The 20,708-nt window shown below is 36.9% G+C and overlaps 2 protein-coding genes and 1 long non-coding RNA gene across 5 annotated transcripts in view; 2 read left to right on the forward strand and 1 right to left on the reverse strand.

Annotated features, from left to right (window-relative positions):
- Nucleotides 1-16,080, forward strand: part of etnk2 (ethanolamine kinase 2) — a 35,986-nt gene extending 19,906 nt beyond the window's left edge. The window contains exons 2-8 of the mRNA XM_016566843.1: nt 7,105-7,364; nt 8,635-8,775; nt 10,229-10,371; nt 11,496-11,579; nt 11,662-11,822; nt 12,014-12,087; nt 13,866-16,080. Of these exons, the coding sequence (XP_016422329.1) occupies nt 7,105-7,364; nt 8,635-8,775; nt 10,229-10,371; nt 11,496-11,579; nt 11,662-11,822; nt 12,014-12,087; nt 13,866-13,938 (936 nt within the window). The 3' untranslated portion in view covers nt 13,939-16,080. The remainder of the gene's footprint in view (nt 1-7,104; nt 7,365-8,634; nt 8,776-10,228; nt 10,372-11,495; nt 11,580-11,661; nt 11,823-12,013; nt 12,088-13,865) is intronic.
- A 45-nt stretch (nt 16,081-16,125) lies between these two features.
- Nucleotides 16,126-20,708, forward strand: part of LOC107751193 (uncharacterized) — a 12,259-nt gene continuing 7,676 nt past the window's right edge. Inside the window, exon 1 of the long non-coding RNA XR_001641215.1 lies at nt 16,126-16,988. This is a non-coding gene — a long non-coding RNA (uncharacterized LOC107751193). The remainder of the gene's footprint in view (nt 16,989-20,708) is intronic.
- Nucleotides 17,928-20,708, reverse strand: part of LOC107751191 (transcription factor SOX-13-like) — a 32,556-nt gene continuing 29,775 nt past the window's right edge. For all 3 annotated transcript variants that reach the window (XM_016566842.1, XM_016566840.1, XM_016566841.1), the window contains exons 13-14: nt 20,078-20,294; nt 17,928-19,962 (exon numbers count right to left, since the gene is read on the reverse strand). In XM_016566842.1, coding sequence (XP_016422328.1) covers nt 19,716-19,962; nt 20,078-20,294 — 464 coding nt within the window. In that variant the 3' untranslated portion in view covers nt 17,928-19,715. The remainder of the gene's footprint in view (nt 19,963-20,077; nt 20,295-20,708) is intronic.

Below are 20,708 nucleotides of genomic sequence, written 5' to 3' on the forward strand. Positions count from 1 at the left end.
AACGTCTGATGCATATGGCACACAAAAGTGGAAACACTTCAGGAGTTTCGAAGTCGTCATCGGATTGTTTGAATTATACAGGATTTCTGGGAGACATGTATGTCGCCGCATTCTTTAACGTTCCGCCTGGAAACAAAGAGGCCATGACGCCAAACTCCCTCACGAAAGAAGAAAGCCGACAAGTTTACTGTGACGACAAGCGCTTATCAGGATCAACTAAACACTGAATTTTCAAAAGTATGTGAAATATTTAAAGTTCGCGGCGCAGAATCTTTAAAATACGTCCCAGAGTTTTACAGGTCTGTTATTGTGGCGACATTTCCACGCCCTGAAACGTGACGCTGAAACGAAACTAACTGTGATTGGTTGTTTGACATGTCGGTCAAATGGCCTCATGGGCGGGCCTTGGCCAATGAAAGCTGCCATGGATTCCAGACCTTCAGCCGTCAGTCTGAAGGTCTGGCTACACTACTAGTGTAGACTACACCCCTAGTGATATAGCTCATAATTTTCCAAGTGTATGATATAGCTTTCATTCTTCAGGTCAACCATATATTCCTGAAAAAAAATCAGTTTGAATAAGGAAAGCAATAACTTTGCCATAGTATCCTTTCAAATATTAAAGTTGCCACAGTCTTTGCATGTGCTGCCCCCCACCCCGTCCCCTGGAAAAAAGTTCAGGCTCAGGATTTTTATTTGCTTTAACCCCTGACCACTGTTTCGAAACAAATGATTCGCAAAGGTTACAAAGCTTCACGAAGCAGTGCTTCAAAAACGCTCATTACTACGAAACACCACCCACGGTACGTACCGTGGTACTCTCATGGCGTACCGTGATACTCTATTGGCCTACCCCGCCCTCTGCTGAGGCACTTCAAACGCATTCGGCGAAGCGGAGTCCAGCCTGGGGTCGTCACATGTGGTTGCCGCAAGCCCGCCCGCCGCCGCTCATTCAAGCCGGCCTCCACTCACTCTAGCCCACCGTGTGTGACACTGTGTTTTGTCATTAACAAAATAATGTTCTTTTTAGCAACATCATATGACCCTTTTAATCTGGGGAATTTTAGAAATATTCCAAGTTGGAAACTTCACAGGTATTTATGGGAATTCATTGGAAATTTGGGGAAATTGATAGAAACTGTGTCATATACAAACATAAATATAAACATTTTGTTTGGTCATAAGCTGACATGCATGCAAACTAATGCAAATTTTAAAAATGACATTTTTGGAACCTGTGATACTTTTTTCAGGATTCATTGATGAATAAAAACTTAAAAAGAACAGCATTTATACAAAGAAGAAATCCTTTCTAACAATATAGTCTTTACTATTAACTTTTTATCAATTTAACACATCCTTGCTGAATAAAAGTATTAATTTCTTTCAAAAAACCGATCCCAAACTTTTAAATGGTAGTGTATTGTAAAAAAAAATATTTCTATTTTAATTAAATGCTGTTCTTTTTTAATGTTTTGTTCATCAAAGAATCCTGAAAAATATAAAAAAATATATATTAAGCAGCACAACTGTTTCCAAAATTGATAATAAATCAGCATATTAGAATGATTTCTGAAGGTTCATTTCTACAGGATGTATCTGTAGAAATACATTATATTTTAAAGTACATTAAAACAGAAAGCTATTATTATCAAATAAATGCAGGCTTGATGAGCCTAAGGGATTCCTTTAAAAAGCTTTAAAAATAGTAACTTGTCCAAACTTATAACCACTACTGTACTTCTGTATGATAACAGAAAACTGGCTAGCTGAAGGTACCAAAAAGAGCATCACAGCTTGAGCTAGCTTGCACATGATACCTAGCCTCATAAATTGTCAATGAAATAGTGCTAACTAGCTTACATTTTTCATATTTGATTTACTGGCTAGATAGCTACTGTATAAACACATGTATAAACACATTTTGGATAAATTTGAATACCATAGATCAGCGGTTCTCAATTCCAGTCCTCGCGTACCCCTGCTCTGCACATTTTGTATGTTTCTCTTATTGCTTCAGATGTTTGTTATATTTGACTGTAAGTGCCCTGCGAAGTGGACATTACCGGATATTCCGCCATGATTCCAGTTTGAAGGGAGCGTATATGTTCCATACAATGGGCATTTAAGTGTGCGAGACGTGAATTTAAATTGTATTTATTTACAGAGGTATATTATGTCCCACTTCACGCTTCTCTAATAAGTTTCGTATGTGTGTGAAGACGCTGCAGGCAGTGGCGCAGCGCATATCTGTAAATGAATATTCCGAAGTGAAGTAAACTTCAACGGATTTCCCCTGCTCAGGGAGTAGGGAGCAATGGACACTGTGTAGGGACCATGTCAATCAGAACACAGTTCATGCACGTAGCTCACTTATAACGAGATGATGATCTGAATCAGGTGTGTTAACAAAGAGAGACATGCAGAGCGGGGGTATGCGAGGACTGGAATTGAGAACCGCTGCCATAGATCAAATATATTTACTCAAGTAATATCAAAACTTACTTGAATGCCTGGAAAATGTGGGGGAATTCCCCCCTAAGGTGACTGGGGGATTGTTTTAGTTTTTTTATCTCATCACCTAAATGTTTGCTCAGTGTATTTCCTTTTACAATGGTATAATTTTGTTGCGCAATAGCTTACACACAGCACAAGAAAGTTTTAAACATAAATTTATGTAATAGTTGACATTCATTGAAGAAATTATCTGTGCATGTTATGGAGGAATGCACAGTGCATGTAGGGGATAGTCCTGCTGTAAGTGTGCTGTGTGCATGTGATTGAGGAATGTGCAGGGTAGAAATTCAATTGAAATTGCATTAAATCTGGTTGTTTTAACTAAGATTATTCTGCAAGAGTTTTTTTTTTCTTTCAACTACATTTAAGTTCCCTGTTCCTGCAAATTCCCAGTTTATTCCCATTAATTCCCATGGAAATTTTCCAGTCTTGAAAATTCCCGGAATTTTGCAACCCTAGTTATTGCATATTTGATTAAAATCATTTCCTTATTGTTCGGATATTCCATTTTATTTATCCATGACACATGTATTTTTATATGTAGACTAAGAAATGTTGTCCAGTGACTTGTTTGCATTATTTAGGCATTATTTTATTTAAAAAAATTTTTTAAGGCAATAGATTTTTTGGTAACACTTTACAAAGCAACAGTTTTTAAAGTCTCATTTGTTAATGCATTAATTAGCACAAACTAACAGAGAGCAATTATTGATATTATTATTATTATTAAGTTAAAAGTGAATCTAGTATTCTTTAGCATTGCTGGTGCCATGAACCCTACCTCCACACTAAACCCAACCGAACAGAACCGTGGCTCCAAAACGGTGATATAAACTGAACCGTGGCATTGGTATATCATTACACCCCTTATAGGAATATATATATGTGACCCTGGGCCCCAAAACCAGTCTTAAGTGTCATTTTTTCAAAATTGAGATTTATACATCATCTGGAAGCTGAAGCTTTCCGTTGATGTATGGTTTGTTAGGATAGGACAATATTTGGTCGAGATACAACTATTTGAATATCTGGAATCTGAGGGTGCAAAAAAATCTAAATATTGAGAAAATCGCCATTAAAGTTATCCAAACAAAGTCCTTGGCAATGCATATTACTAATCAAAAATTAAGTTTTGATATATTTACAGTAGGAAATTTACAAAATATCTTCATGGAACATGATCTTTAATTAATATCCTAATGATTTTTGGCATAAAAGAAAAATCTATAATTTTGACCCATACATTGTATTTTTGGCTATTGCTACAAATATACCCCAGCGACTTAAGGTCATATATATATATAAAATGAGCTTGAAAGTTAATAATATTAAAAAAGTTAATATCTATTAGTTAAATATCTAAATTTGATCATTTAAAAATGTTAGGGATTTTAAAAAGTTTAGGTTATGATGTGTGTTAAGGTCATGTTCATCTGTGCTTTCATTATAGTGTCAACACTGTTGTGTTTGCATGCCCCCGCATTTTGACACCTCAATAAATCTCTAAGTACAGTGAAATGAGTTTGCTTAGTAAGGTGCATTGCCATCATGTAAATGTACTGATGTGGCATTTACATAAATATACTGTATATAATACAGAAATCTGATTTTTTTTTTTTTTTTAAACTAAGTTCTTTTTGGTCACACAGGTGGTGTCAATACATTTTGTTGCAGGTCATGTTGTTGAAGTTTCTGTGTATACACACGGATATTTTACATAATGGTCAATCTGGACTATGCTGGTGCAACAGTTACACATTTTTCTTCTTTTGTTCTTGACACAGGTCCCCTCTGAATGAGAGGTTATCCCCCACCTGGCGTTCTGCTTTGAAACTAGTTGATCTGATTAGATTGACTCGACCCAAAACCACGTTTGACTCAAAAGTGATGACCCTATTCCATTTGCGTAATCGGATCAATGTCTCACGACTTCATCAGAAAATAACGTTGATTTTAATTTAGGAGGATCACAATCTTCACACAGTTATTAATAGTAATAAAGCAAACCTCCCTTACTGTAGCCTGTGAGGTAGTTTATCCTAATGCAGCTGATCAGACTCGGTGGAGTCACACTTTACTGTCTGGCCTGATGTCTCCACCCATCGCCACATGGGCTACACACTTAACACAACTATAAACTTTGCATTATTGCACCTATTGTCAGCCTTATCTGTCATATCTTTTTGAGTGTTTTCATTTATGATGTGATGGGAAGTGAAGGTTACTATTGTACAGTGTTATTATTGTTTGTTTGTCTTTTGGCAGAGACCGCTTGTCCCATTTATGTATTTATACAAGCATAGCGGACTACTTGCATAAAATGCATATTAATATCAGTTGTCACTCTATATCTCCCAATAATGTCTTAGCAAGATGTTTAAATGCTTAGTTTTATGATCACACTCTGGTTTTTAGTTTGGGTTAAAATATAGCTATAATGCAATGCAATACAGTGATGATTGAGAGATGAACAAATAAACATTCCCCAAAAGACTGATGTATCATATTTGAAACTCATTTTAACATGATTTTGCTATTTAAAAAAAGATGAAGTCAAAATTTCAATTATATACACATTATATATCCCCACACTACTTTTTTCAGGAAATTGATGACATATGATGCAAACCTTCTGATTCCTTTATAAGTTTCTATCTCATTCCTTTCAAAAGCCCTTGTTGTGAATTCGACAAAACGTCAACTAAGCCAGCCAGCTAGATAATGTAACCTTGGTCACTTTCAAATCTCCAGAATGCACAACAGTGATATTCAGTTTATCTAAATTTGCATGAGACAAAAACACATGGCCCAAAACTCTTACACTGACACATCCTTGGTCCTGGTCCTAAAAGATAAGCTTCATTTTCATATTTTATTCTTAAGATTTTAGGGTGACTACTGTTGGACAATAACATGACTTGTGTTTGCTACAGGTTTGAAGCCAGGATGAATGAACCTAATCCCGTTCGACCTCCATGCGGGTGGCACGGCACCGTTTACAGATAGCCAGCATAGTTTTCATCAATGAAAAACACACATTGTGCCCAAATGTATTGTTCACAGCTGCTTTGGTACAGTCGTTTGAATGAAGCCAAAATGCTCAAAATAAAGCTCCTCTGTTGGCACATGGCATACTGATACCATTCATCAGATTACAACAAGATGAGCTCTGGCGTTCCAGCCGTTTAGGAGATCCGCACGGTCATATGACATAGCTGAAAGAGTTGGACGTTGTGTTGTGGTCGACCTAGGCTCAACTGTAAACACTGACCATTAAATCAGTTTTTAATATTCAAACTATCCTGCATTTGTGCGTATAATTATGGAATATTTGCTGTCAGCAATTTATCTTGAACCCATTTACTATTGAGACACATAAGATATAAGTGTATAAAACAACACTTAGTCAAAACGGCACCTGCTCAGAGTTGAATTCATCCTCTGTATGTTGACCAGTCGTGCTGTTTGTACATTAGTCATTTCAGGAATCTCAGAAATGCATTGGTGGGTGGCAAGGCCGGTGCAGTGAACTGTGGGATACATTGCTACAAACACAAAGCATTTTAAATCTTGACAGTTTATCATATGCTCCATTGTGATTGACGTTTGAATTTTTTGAAATAGCCTATTTGTTTCTTTAAAGAACTAGTTTACCCAAAAATGAAAGTTTGCTCAAATTTACTCACCCTCTGGTCATCCAAGATTGTTTCTTCATGGGATCAGATTTGGAGAAATGTAGCATTGCATCACTTGCTCAGCAGTGGATCCTCTGCAGTGAATGGGTGCCGTCAGAATGAGAGTCCAAACAGCTGATGAAAACATCACAGTAATCCACACAACTCTATCACGTTTATCAATTCATATCTTGTCAAGTGAAAAGCTGTGTGTTTGTAAGAAATGAATCCATTAAGGCATTTTAACTTTAAACTGGCCAAAATATGAGTCAAACGAGTCCATATTCCATAATAACGCTATTGTCCTCTCGCATCAAAATCCACCGACATATTGGTTTAGAACTATTTTCACTTGTAAACAGTGCTTGATCTGTGCACTTTTCTCTCCAGATTCAGACAAGATAACTTTTCCACTGTATATAGCAATATTATGGATAGAGGACTCATATTTTAGCCGGAAGCAACGGTTTGAGGTTAAAAACGTCTTAATGATGGGTTTGTTTCTTACGAACACACAGCTTTTCGCTTTGCATGACATTAACTGATGGACTGGAGTGGTCTGAATTACTTGTGGATTATTGTGATGTTTTTATGAGCTATTTGAACTCTCATTCTGACGGCACCCATTCACTGCCGAGGATCCATTGCTGAGCAAGTGATGTAATGACAAATTTCTCCAAGTCTGTTCCATTCCAAAGAACAAACTAACTCCTCTACATGTTGGATGGCCAGAGAATTAGTAAATTTTAATTTCTGACTGATCAGCATGCAGTTCTTGATACATGAAATACACCACGTTACAGAAGTAAAACTGGTTATGAATGCCGTTTCAAGCTGACTGTAAAGTTTATGCATCCTGCAACAAAAAGTAGCCATGATTGTAATCCGTACTTATGTGTTTTTGTTCCTTCAGCTTTTCACAGATGGCACAACTAACAAACTGGTGGGGTGTTATGTGGAGGACTGCCTTGACGATGTGGTGCTGGTGAGGGTGTACGGCAACAAGACGGAGCTGATCGTGGACCGAGACAACGAACTGAAGAGCTTCCAGGTTCTGCACGCCAACGGTTGTGCGCCCCGCCTTTACTGCACTTTCCAGAATGGCATCTGCTACGAGTTCATGCAAGGACGCGCTCTGGATACTCAAGACGTCAGGGACCCCGTGTTACTCAGGTGCGTCCGTTCAGCACAAGGCACAAAATAGAAGGATCCAAATGGGTGTTCGTTCTAAAAATAACACATCTATTTGGTCTTTTGACTTAGGCATTTGGGTTAGAACACAGAGTACTTCACTCTGATTTTAGCTTAAAATACCGTGTCTATTTTGGCCTTTGTGATTATAATAAGGAAGTCATTAAAACTGACCGTAGCTCTTTTCCAAAACCTTATGCTACTTGCATTTTTGTAATTGTACTAATTACATAATTATACCTGACTTGTCCAAATTGTCCAGAGATACTATCCTTTGATAAGAGAATCCCAAAATGCATTGCAATGAATTAAAAAATAAATTTCATACATCAATACTGAAAATGCTTAGTATACACTAGCATTCAGATCTTTAAGATTTTTAAAATGTTTTTAAAATAAGTTTCTTATGCTCACCAATTATTTGATAAAAAAAATACAGTAGAAACAGTAATATGAAATATTAGTACAATTTAAAATAACTTTTCTATTTGAATATATTTTAAAATGTAATTTATTTCTGTAATGGCAAAGCTGAATTTTCAGCATCATTATTCCAGTCTTCAGTGTCACATGATCCTTCAGAAATCATTCTAATATGCTGATTTGCTGCTCAACATTTCTTTTCATTATCAATGTTGAAAATAGTTGTGATGCTTAATATTTTTTTGGAAACCGTGATACCTTTTTTTTCAGGATTTTTTTTATAAATAGTGTGTGTATGTGTGTATATATATATATATATGTAACAATAAATTGTCTTCACTTATGATCAGTTTAATGCATCCTTGCTGAGTAAAAGTATAATGAATGTACCGTTAAAATGTAATAGGTAAAATACTAATCACTCTTGGTAAGCGATAGATTTATGCCAATGAATATATGTTAATTAGTTGGAGTATCACTATTTGAAATAATTAAATAGAAACATAATTTGTTGAAAAAGAAATAACAAGAACAAAGCTGACATAGTAAGCACCCTTTGAAAAAATGTCTTTAAATATTGAAGAATGGTTTGTGCAAACATTCTTTATATAGTCTAAGCTAACTGCAAATTTGGAGTGAAGTTCATGTGCACTTCATGAGGGTCATGTAATCTCCTTCCAGGCACACAGTGAACCGTATCAAAGTCTACACTGGTGACCCTGGGCTAATGTCCATGTTTCCACACAAACAGCTTTTTCCAGGCATTGTGTTTAAGCTGAAATTGAACATTGCCATTTTGACCAACGTCTTCCTTTGTTATTATTGGCAGACTGATCGCACGAGAAATGGCCCGCATTCACGCCATCCACGCACACAACGGCTGCATCCCCAAACCCAACCTGTGGATCAAAATGCGCAAGTACTTCTCGCTGGTGGCCACTGAGTTCACAGACCAAGCCTCTAACGTCAGGTAACCTTCAGAGAGTGAATCTTAAATGATCTCATTAAAATTCAAATTCTAACACAAATAGTTCACAGCTCAGAATCTGATTGGATGAGACCCATTAAAGCCGTTTGAAACCTCAGTAAACTTTGATTTTGCTCAGACAGGTGTTTCGCGGTGCACAGATTGCTTCCGTCCATCTAATCTCATGCAGAGAGCTGTTATGTCACATAATCATCTCCACTGTCTTCCTTAACAAAGATGCTCGCTCTTAAAAGCTGGCGGCTGTTTGCATCCTGACGTTTATCGGGAGCCAGAGATAATGCACATGCGAAGTCATTTACGTCATCAGCAGTCATTAGAGCATTCGTTTCATAAGAGTTTCTCTGAGGGAGTTTATGTTACTGCCCAAAGTCTAATAGGACGATTTCACGCAGTAGTTTGCGGTTACTTTATACAAGCAACAAAGCAGATCAGTACTGCTAGGTTTTGAGTGAGCCACTGCAGCACAAAAGAAGATTCTAGAAATAGCTCCTTAAGCCCATTACAAGGGGAGAGTGGTCACTCAGACAGGCTTTCTCATTGGTCGAACTGGACTGAATTTCCTTTAAGTTAAACCTGATGAAGTATTTAGTTGATAACACTTTACAATAAGGTTGTTAAGTTTAAGTACATGAACTGACAATGAAAAATACTTCTAAAGCTTTTAGTAATCTTAAAGGTCCCATAGTCAAAACTGAAATTTCCTGGCTTTTTTCATGATAACTGAGGTCTAGGTGCTATGTAACTACCATATAAGTTTCAAAACAGTCAGTCCACAGTAAAATTCACACAGCCTGCTTAAAGTAGCTGTGAGATGTTGATTTCGGCATATAATAAAACATTATTAGTGTGTAGTGTGTTTCTTAATGTTATTTAATGGACTTTTGCTAACATGAACTTATTAACTAAGATCAACAAAGATGAATAAATACTGTATCAAATGTACTGCTCATTGTTGGTTAATGAAAGTTACAGTAGTAGTGTTAGCAAATTGATTTATTGAAGGTGTATTAAGCAATTTTTACATTTTAAAACTTTTATGATTAATAATTTAATTGAAAAGTTCATTCAAAAGAGAATTTGAGCTTTGCAGATGAGATTTGAAGTGGCCGGCCACATAAATTTAATATATTAATGATGTTTGCTAAGGCAATTTCTATTACTCGTACTTGAGATTAATGATTTGAACAAACCCCTAACCATGAGCATAGAAATTGTATGTGTAACTCATCCTGCACTGTTTGATCTATGGTCATAAATGATACCTCAAACCCTGTGCCTTGTTTAGGAAGGGTGTGCAAAATTATGGGAACATTAATTGAACAGTTTAATTTTCCAAAAATTTAATTTTGTGGCATTATTCTTTTGTCAAACACTCTTGACTCTCTGTTTGTCATGTGCTTGAATTACCGATCTGTTTCTGTGTTCTCTGAATTAGAATTCAGCAGGAAGTGCCCAGTCAGGAAGTGCTAGAACAGGAAATGATGTGGATGAAGGAACACCTGTCGCAGCTGGGCTCTCCTGTAGTGCTCTGTCACAACGACCTGCTCTGCAAGAACATCATTCACAACGCAAAAGAAGGTGGGTTTTACTTAAACACCATGACAGCATGAAATCAAACTTACGTTTATAATAAATGTCCCTGATCTTATTGTACACAAAAATGTGTATTAAAAGCGAGTCATTTTTGGTATCAAAATCTTTCTCTGTCTCTGAAATGGCTTTTCTGTTCTTCTGGTGTAACCAGTCATGTAGGAGGGGGAACAATATTAATTATTTCATAGCCCACTTTTCATATTTAATTCAACTCCTAGGGATGAGAAGATTTTTTTTTGTTTGTTTGTTTTTGAAATAAGTCTTTTTATGCTCACCAAGGCTGCATTTATTTGATCAACAAAAAAAGTAGTAAAAACAGTAAAATTGTGAAATATTATTACAATAAAAAAAAAAAAAGGATTTCTAATATGCTTTAAAATGTAATATATTTCTGTAATGCAAAGCTGAATTTTCAGCATCATTACCCCAGCCTTCAGTGTCACATAATCCTTCAGAAATCATTCTAATATGGTGATTTGCTGCTCAAGATATATCTCTTATTATTATTATTAATGGGGAAAACAATATTTTTGTGGAAACCCTGATACCTTTTTTCAGGATTCTTTCATGAATAGAAAGTTCAAAAGAACAGAATTAGTTTGAAATAGAAATATTTTGCAACATTATAAATATCTGTACTGTGGCTTTTTGACCAATTTAATGGGTCCTTGCTGAATAAAAGTGTTAATTTCTCTCAGGGGGCGGGGGACTTACTGACCTCTGTCTGAAACTTTTGGACGGTAGTGTCTATGTCATAGTACTCAAGTTAAATGCACTGTGAATGTCTTTTTCTGTTGTTTTAAAATCTGCAGCGTGCAACGGAATAGCATACTGTATATATTGAGTGCTTCCAGATTTCTCAAACACTACTGCTGCTCCGTCCATGCTGCCTCCTGTGTTTTATTGTTTAGGCAAACATGAGATCCTGCATTTGGTTGAGCCAGAAGTTTACATGTTGGGACACTCAAAGAAAGAAATATTGACAACACCATAGAGCCGAAGTGCCTTTTCAACTAAGGCATTACATTTTGGGATTTCGTTTCAAAAATGCATTCAAGTCTAATATTTTGTCTTATTTACTGCAAATAAACCTCTGTTGCTGTTTTCAGGCCATGTTCGGTGTATCGATTATGAATACTCAAGTTACAACTACCAAGCATTTGACATTGGAAATCATTTTAATGAATTTGCAGGTGAGCAGCGTCAAAATATCATTCACAAAAATACTCCTATGGGATTTGTTTAGCATTAACCTCGTGTGTGTGTGTTTATCAGGCATGAGTGAACCCGACTATAACCTTTATCCCAGTCGAGAGATGCAGTTGGACTGGTTGCACACTTACTTGCAGGCCTACAAGCTCTTTACCAAGAAAGGTGAAGAGGTAAGCCAGCTTGAGCTGGAGACGCTCTACGTACAGGTCAACAAGTTTGCTCTGGTGAGTTTGCAGAGGATCAAAGCGGAGGAAGTGTTTTGATAATGCTGCATTTATGAAGTTGATTTATGTTTGTTTATTCCAAGGATTTGGATTTAAAAGCTTTTTGCATGTTGATTGGTGTCAGTGATATGTCTGTTTATGGATTGAGCTAGAAGGCTTTGGCCTGAAGTTCTTGTTCTTCCGTTTGGCAGGCCTCACATTTCTTCTGGGGTTTCTGGGCCCTGATCCAAGCCAAGTACTCCACCATCGAGTTTGACTTCCTCGGGTAAGCAGCATATCCAGCTCAGAAAACCTTTCATCTCTGTGATGGGGAGGATTTATTTACAGGCATAAAGATCTTTATCAACTCTGACTGTGTTAAGAGAAATGGATATTAATGGCAGATAAAGAATGTACAGTAAGTGATATGTAATTGACAGGAAGTGGTGACTACTAATGCAGCCAATACACAAGCAAGTTTTGGTTCCAGAAGATACTTTTGTAAGCTATATAAAATTGTATACTGGAAATAAATCCTGATATTGCCTTATTGGACAAATTAGACCAAATTCAGATATTTAAAAAAAAAAAGTAATAATAATAAATACATTTTATTAAAACGCACTAAAAGTGTGTGTGTATATATACGGTATATATATATATATATCACACACACTCACACACACACATATATGCTTATTATTAAATAATATTACAAATTATACATTTAATTTCTGCTTGAGAATTTACCCATTTTCTGCTCCGATTTCCATTCATGCATTTTTATTCTTTCATGTAAGTCAAAATATAATTTGGCCAAAGTAATTCTTGAGCAGAAACTGCTTCAAACCAAAGTTAATACCTAACTATTCACCAGACAGAATCACACGAGACCTGAAATGAAGCTGAGATCTCATGAGTTCATGGCTAAAACAGTCCCAATACCATGTCTATTGTCTTTGCACTTTAAAAATACATAAGATGTGAATCTTTGAATGAAAGTCTCAGTTGGAGGTGAAGGTCTTATATGAAGCTCTCCCACATACTGTAAAATGAATGTGGACTGTTATTTCTATTGCCCATAGAAACCAGTCAATGGTGTTTGTTTCAAGAGGTGAAAAGTAGATTTGACTGCAATAAGTTGCGGCCTGCTACCCTCTGTGACTTTGGCAATCGACCTAAACCGCACTCAAAATCCTCAGTGTTGTGTATCTGTAGCACAATGAAACTTTACTCAAGTTACTCTTTAGTTGGTTTTTTTGGAGGGGGTGAGTTATGTCATCCGTAGGCTGAGGATATTTTTGTAGGAACCGTGGCTCAGTTTTATTAAACTGACTCAAGTAATATATTCTGTAAACTTCCTACGTTGCCAGTTTCCAAGCAACAGGTCGTGGTTCCTCTCAGGCTGCACCTTTTAACAACAAATCACTGCCTGCGCATATGAGATCAGGAGGGATCCTACAGTCCCTTTAGAAAATGAGCCTTGTCGCATGTAGGGAAAGGTTAAAAAAATTATGTACATTTATTTAATCTTTTGGGACTTTCAGAGTCAACAATTAACCAGGTCTTAAGTCAAAAATGCCACCAAAATAGACAAAATGCCCGTTTTGCCTTTTTAAATCTTATTTCATATTTGATGTATTTTGGAATTCAGTATAATATATAATCCAACTCAGGGGCCATCAAATTATTTAAAATTTTATTTTATTTTAAATAGCATTTATTGTGCTATTTTGAAAATTATTTGTATTTAATAATACATTTATTTGTATTGTGCTACAAACATAATACAAACATGGTGTATAAATACATTAAAATACGTGATAATTTTATGGATAACAGCCATAATTGGTCAAAACTATATTTAAAAAGTATTTGACATAAATGGGTGACTTGTTGTAAGTTTTTATTTGGTTATACAAATGTCTACTTATAAAGGTAAAAGCAAAATAATTATTGTGGATAATATTAATATAAATAAAAAATAAAAAATCTGACAATGCTTTCTACTAATTCTATCCCATTTTAATTTTAATTTCTGATTCTGTAATACCCTTTTCCTAGGTATGCTGTGCTGCGTTTCAATCAGTACTTCAAGACCAAACCTGATGTAATGGCCCTGGAGATCCCCAAATGAGACGTCAAGATTGAGAGGACAGTGCTGGTATCTGCTGACCTCATTGTTGACCGTTTGACCATGGAATCAGAGGCCTTTTCAGTCGGGGCAGGGTATGGGGATACAGCAGGGGTGAGCACTGGGACCGCTTATGATTGGTTGACAACTTGTCTGCCAAGGCTTAGTTCCACAAATTCTTGATTCCTTTTTCAAACACCATGTTTCTCTTTGGGACTGAACTTCTAGTTCCCATGAAATGAGTGTGTTTATATGTTTTAATTACAATTTATTTATTAATTATTATTGGGCACTTGTTTTGCACCAAAGTAGTCCTTCCGCTCTTGGAGCTGACTTTGCTTTGGGGCTTCATGTTATGGGTTTGGCGGTGTGAGAGCCATAGCAAACGTATGCAGATTTGCTGTTAAGGAGGCCTGTAGTGATGTTTAGCAAAGATATATTGATACTTGGGGGCGTTGACTAACACGAAACACCTCAGACTGTAGATTCATAATGCTTTTGTCAAATGGTTGAGGCCCACTGTTGTCTCTTTTGCGATGACAAATGCTCGAAGACCAAAAATGTGCTAATGCTTTCAGATTTATCTCACTGTGCAGTAAAGATGAGAAGAAATTGGGGTAATGGGTAAAAATCTGGGTTGTTAATACAAAAGTTTCCGGTTTAGAGCCAAGCAGGGGTGACTCAGGAACTAGATAGTTGCCAAGGTCAAAATCCTGCACTATTACGCACTTGAGCAAATTAGTTAAACCCTGCAATTAGTCACTTTGGATGAACTGCGTCAGCTAAAAGGCAAGTAACCAAGTAACCATTGAAGTCTATCTGACCTCACTCTATACATTCCCAAGAAGTCAGGGCCACGAGACCCCTCAGCCACATTTCCATCTATTTAACTTTTATGGTTGTGAGGAGTTCCGTTGAATTTTCCACTCATCACAGGCTGTGGAATATTACCACCTGCCTCCCACTTCCCCCTCCTTCTCTCGCTCTCTGTCCTAAATGCGTTTGCATCACCTGGCAGAGCTCAAACTGAGATTTGAAAGTCATTATCTGCTCAATGATCACTAAGCTCATTCCTAATGTAAACCCCCTCCTTAAACGTCAATCTAATGGTTTTCCAAAACTGGAAACGGGGCAATATTTATGTAACAGTGTTGTGTAGTTTGATTCGGGTCACCATCTGTGAGGACTCAATGTCCTGGATCGAAAAGGACAACATTATTTAAGGTCAGAAAATTAATTGTGGATTTAAGGATGTAATTGCCATTTCACTGGAGAAAGTCCTTAATACCTGGACTGTCTGATTGCATGTGGTTTTCGGAGTGTTTTTCAAAACATTTTGAATTTCATCTAGTTTCATTGCTGTTCATCTAAAATTGGATCATTTCACATTTCACATTTTATTTATTTTTGTGTATATTATGCCTTCGCCCGAAAAATTCAAATTACTGTATTACATGGTATCGAGAATCCAGTGGAAATTATTGAGAAGTATGACAATAAAGAAATCAATAAAACACAAAAAATGTGGAGGCATTAAAAGAAAATGGGGAGGGAAAAAATGAGCTAATGGAAATGTCAGACTGCCTGAAAAACAGATTCTATTTTCTTTTAATGCAAAATGTAATTTCTTAATTTCCCCCTCACTTTTGTGATGAAATATGACCTGAATATGTGATTCCTCCATTGTGAGTCAGTACTGTATCTGTATAACTGGAATAACTGTCTGTCTGGCAGCTTCTTGAACCCAAATGTCCTTTTCCTGACCGACCAGATCAGTCCCTAAACAATCAGTACAGCAGTCATTTTCAGAATGTCTCGAAACTGAAGCTAGCCGTTGCGTTTGAGCAGTGGGGTCAACTGTGAAATCTCTGACTCTGTGCAGGAGCAGGTTAATAATGAAACGCTCTGAGCCACAGGCAGCAACTAAAGGGAGAGGCCCTTCAACAAAATCATGAATAATTTGTAGCCAATGTTTCTCTAATGAGTTGGAACTGCCTGATAGCTCTGTGCTAATATACTTTGTTCTGGTTTTGTCCACTTCTCACTGCTTGGATCGGAAACTTGAATTGCAATTTTTAGGTGAATCTTGAGAAAACATTTCCATGTGAAATTTCACCCTACAATTAAAAGTAAAAGTAAGAAATAATGTTTTGCAAAATGCAAAAACATTCCCATTTTTGCAATGTTAAAAAAATACTGTGTGAACATAAATTAAAATCAACATAAATTAAAAAATGTAAATCTATTTAACAAATGTGATATACAACTTAATGTGCATTACAGTAATGAAAAGGCTAAATGTATTAGAATTACAGTAAGCTACTGGGATTGTCATAAAAAAAAAAAAAAGGTCCTACAAACTTCATATTCACATACATATTTCTTTCTTTTGATTTTGTGGTGAAATATGGCCCGCATGTGCTCTTGGCAGTTTCCATAAGATTCAACTTTCAAGGTCAGGTTATGCTTTCTTTACATATCTTTGTCACTTAGTGGTCCATGATGACTGAAAAAGTGAAAAATATTTATATACAGTAGGTTGCATATTCCATGCATGCATGAAGAATGTTATAAATTTGAACAACTTGTTCATATAACAGGAGTGCAGTTGCAAGCTGTGTGTAGATGTGCATATGTTTGTGTCCACCAGATGAAAACCACTTCTGTTTGTAAAATATTAGTTACTTTTCTTTTATGATATGAAGGACATTTCTAATGTGAAGGGGGAAATGTTTACAAGCACCATTCCCGTTATTATCTCTATTATTTGAAATGACCTTGTAAAAATCCCTTTTTAAACCTCTGCTCTTAAAAGGGATGTTTACAGGAAGCATCTGTGTTGGGATTCTTGTTTCGTTTGCTGCCATGTTGAAAACATACCAAACAAGTCGGCTTCACGGTGTGCGCTTTATTTGAGATCAGTTCTTTTGTGAATGTACTGAAGAAATGTACAGATAATGTTTCATTTATCCTTATATCTTTAATATTTCTACTTTTTTGTATATTTAACTGAACTGGGAGTGTATTGGGTTGTTAGGTTGGCATGAATTCAAGTGTGTGCGTTTGCTGAAGACCAGCAGAGGGCGTTACTATAAAGCGCTGATAAGGAGTCTGTAAATACTGTGAAATATTGTGAAAAATACTGTACAATGTTTTGGCTTCTATTCAACTGTGTGGAGAATAATTTAATAATTATTCACATTTTCCATTAAAATGTCAAAGTTGGATCTAATTGTGCGCAGATTTCCTTTTTCCTTTGATATATATTAACAAATCTGTAATTTGATTTGTTTCAGCGTGGCCTCTGGTAACCCAAAGTGTCTTCTGTATCACACCCGGTCCAACACTTAAGTTTCCTCATTGAACTTTTGCCTGTCTCCTGTGGACGGTGACCTGTATTTTGTCCCGGTAGGCACAGGAAGACCGCTATTGAGGATATCCTGAATCAAACAAGCACAATGCAGGCACACACATGCAGGACAACATCCTCAGTGCTAATGTGCTGGAGCTAGTTTTTTTTTTTGCACATCTCGCTTCAGAGATTCAGCTTGTATGAATGAGGTAAATGACCATTTTCTCAAACAATCGACTTCCTAGTTGTGCCAGTGTCGTATCGCTACATGAGCATTTAAGTGCAAAATACAATGTCATGTTTTTGTTATGATGTCTGTTAAAGATCTCTTCATCTGGAAAGCATCTGCTGTGTACAAACATCTGATAGACGTCTTTAAGATGTCAGTTTTACATCCATTCTAAATCATAAACATCCTTTTTTTTAAACGTCTATTTGACATCTGATAGGAATCGTCCTGCAGACGTATTGCAGATGAGCAAACATTATAAAAAATACGTCTTGCAGATGTCAAATAGCCGGATAATGTTTATGACTTGGATTAGCTCTTCACTAATCAGAATCCAGTTATTCAGCGATTGCGCCAAAAAATATAAAAATGAATCTGAACCACAGAAGTAGCCTAAACATAACATTTTTATTTATGCTTCAAAAACAAACCACAAAACTTGCTTGGAAAAATACAACATACCGGGGGGGGGGATTAGAACATGTACACCTTTAAATTATACGCTTTTATAAACAAAATAAAGTCTATCTCTATATTTTACAACAGCTGGTTTTGCAACAGTTGTCTAGATTGCGAATCATATTTTTCCTCCCCGGGGTTCATTCTACAGATAAAATACAAACCGTATATTTCTGTATCCAGCTATATACACATGTCATCATTTCCTTTAACATGCTAGGTTTATCACAACAGTCAACTGGCAAATATCTTCTAAAATCGCATCTTTAAAATATAAAAGTTTATCATTTTTAACAAAATGTTTACGTTTCAGCTCAACTGTAAATTGACTAGCAGCCCAATAATATGGACCCGGTCATAAGAACTGCTGGAATGATAACTCCGTTATTTTCTTCAGCACAAGCTCACTCTATATACACACACATGCCGAAATACTACACACACACACACACACACACACACACACACACACACTAAAAAAAGAAAAGTAAACCAATTTTTAAAAAATGGGTGTAATTTGAGGGAAGGGCATTATTCACATCTCCTTTCACAAAATGGATAGTAGAAATGATTTGCATATGTACATCAAGTGCAAAATTCTACTCTGAAAAAAAAAATTGTTCTGAATCATATTTTGCACTAAATCAAAAGAAACCGAAACATGACTTTAATCTGGGGAAATATTTTAAGTGCAGTACCCAGATTCAAACAACAGAGGACGCAACCAACCCGAAGACAGACTACAGTCTTCTCTGCCTTTAGCAAATCTTTAAAGGGGCAAGCTGCTTAAATCTCTGTAACAGAACAGCCTCTAATCGTCATTATCTGATATAATAAACTGGACAAAGAGCTCAGGAATGTTCCTTCCTTTTTCCATGTTAACTTGTTTTCTTTTTTTTTTTTTTTCTCAGCCCTTGAGGTCTGGAAAGTACCTTGGCACAGTCTTAACAGGAACTTTTGCAGGAAAACCCTGGTGACATCAAGAAGCATTATAACACAGAGGCATTAGCTTTTTTTCTATGGCAAAATGATGCAGAGCTCTCAGTGCATTGACTATTTAAAGAAATAGTTCATCAAAAAAATGATTTTTTTCATTGTTTACTCTCCCTAATCTCCTTTTCATTTTTGGATGAACTGTTCCTTCCTATTATTGCCAATCATTTGACATGATGTCAAATGTAGAACTTTTTCAGATACACCAAAAGTGAATATACGTATCTGTACCCCTTCTAGAAAAGCCGATTCTTGTGCAATTTCTTATGCACTTTGCAGATAACATTTACTTCATAATATGTGCAGTGACATTTGATGATTTGTAAAACAATTCTTGCACACCAGCTTCACAGTGCCTTCAAAACTCTCAAGATGTGCAGTCTCACAATGAATATTGTAGATTGAAAAAGTCTTGCTTTTTCCAAGCTGTGGTCAGTATGTAAGACCTATCCTGTCTGGCCTACACCACTGGAAAAATCTGAAAAATGAAGATCTATGCTTCATTTATCATGTCTGCTGCCTTCCTAACCAACCCTATAGAACCATGTGACCAATCTGGTAGGTTTGAAACAAGTTTGCAAGGACATCCTCACAACTGGACTGGAAAACACTGACCTATACCATTTATTGGACACCATCATGTTGTAGGTAGAGACTGCAAAATCTCCCAGTTATTTTCTCCATCTCACTCCCCCTTGAAAGGCGTTTTCCGCCCTTTCTGTCCTCCAATCCTTTCCTCCTTCTATCTCAGTCAGTGAGGACAACCAGCTCTCCCTCACTGCGTTCACCCGCATCACTCTCCTCCCCTTCGCTGTAGGGCTGTCTGGGCCGCGTGACCTCCCGCATCTCACTCCCTTGGCCTTTAATGGGCTCCAGACCCCGAGGAAGGTAGTGCTCCAGGAGGGCAGGGTGCAAGGGCAATGGGGCCATTAACACCGGCGTGGTCTGGAACTGTCCTTCACTGGTAGGGTACGGTAGCTGCTGCTCTGATTGGCTGTGGGAATAAACGTCAAACCAAACATCAGCTATTTTATAAGACTGATGACTGCATTCTCCAACCAAATGCACCACTGAAAAAAGAAAACTTGTTGAGTGTCTGCAGGCATCACCTTGGAGGGTAAGTTACTCGTTGCTCCTGTCGCCGACTCTTCATCATGGCCTTATACTCTCCGACCCGCAGTCGTCTGCCCTCTACGATACAGGTCCGCTTCGGCCGGGGTTTGTATTTGTAGTCTGGGTAACGTTCCAGGTGCTGCCGACTCAATCTGGCCTGCTCTTCGTAGTATGGCTGCTTCTCCTGATTGGACATGGACTTCCATCGGGAACCTGAAGGGGTGGCAAACAGTAAGGTACGACGTTATATAACCAAAGGAAAACTACATGTGGGCACCAAAAGTATGTGGACACTTAAAGGGATAGTTCACCCAAAAATTAAAATGTTATGTTTATTTGCTTACCCCCAGAGCATCCAAGATGTAGGTGACTTTGTTTCTTCAGTAGAACACAAACAAAGATTTTTAACTCAAACCGTTGCAGTCTGTCAGTCATATAATGGAAGTGAATGGGAATCACGGCTTTGAGAGTCAAAAAAACATACACAAACAAAACCAAATTAAACCCTGCGGCTCGTGACGATACATTGATGTGTAAAGACACAAAACGATCAGTCAGTGCAAGAAACTGAACAGTATTTATATCATTTTTTACCTCTGATTCACCGCAATGTCCAAACTGTCCTGA

The sequence above is a fragment of the Sinocyclocheilus rhinocerous genome, unplaced genomic scaffold (genome assembly GCF_001515625.1).
Source record: "Sinocyclocheilus rhinocerous isolate Xijiao unplaced genomic scaffold, SAMN03320098_v1.1 scaffold362, whole genome shotgun sequence".
NCBI lineage: Eukaryota > Metazoa > Chordata > Actinopteri > Cypriniformes > Cyprinidae > Sinocyclocheilus > Sinocyclocheilus rhinocerous.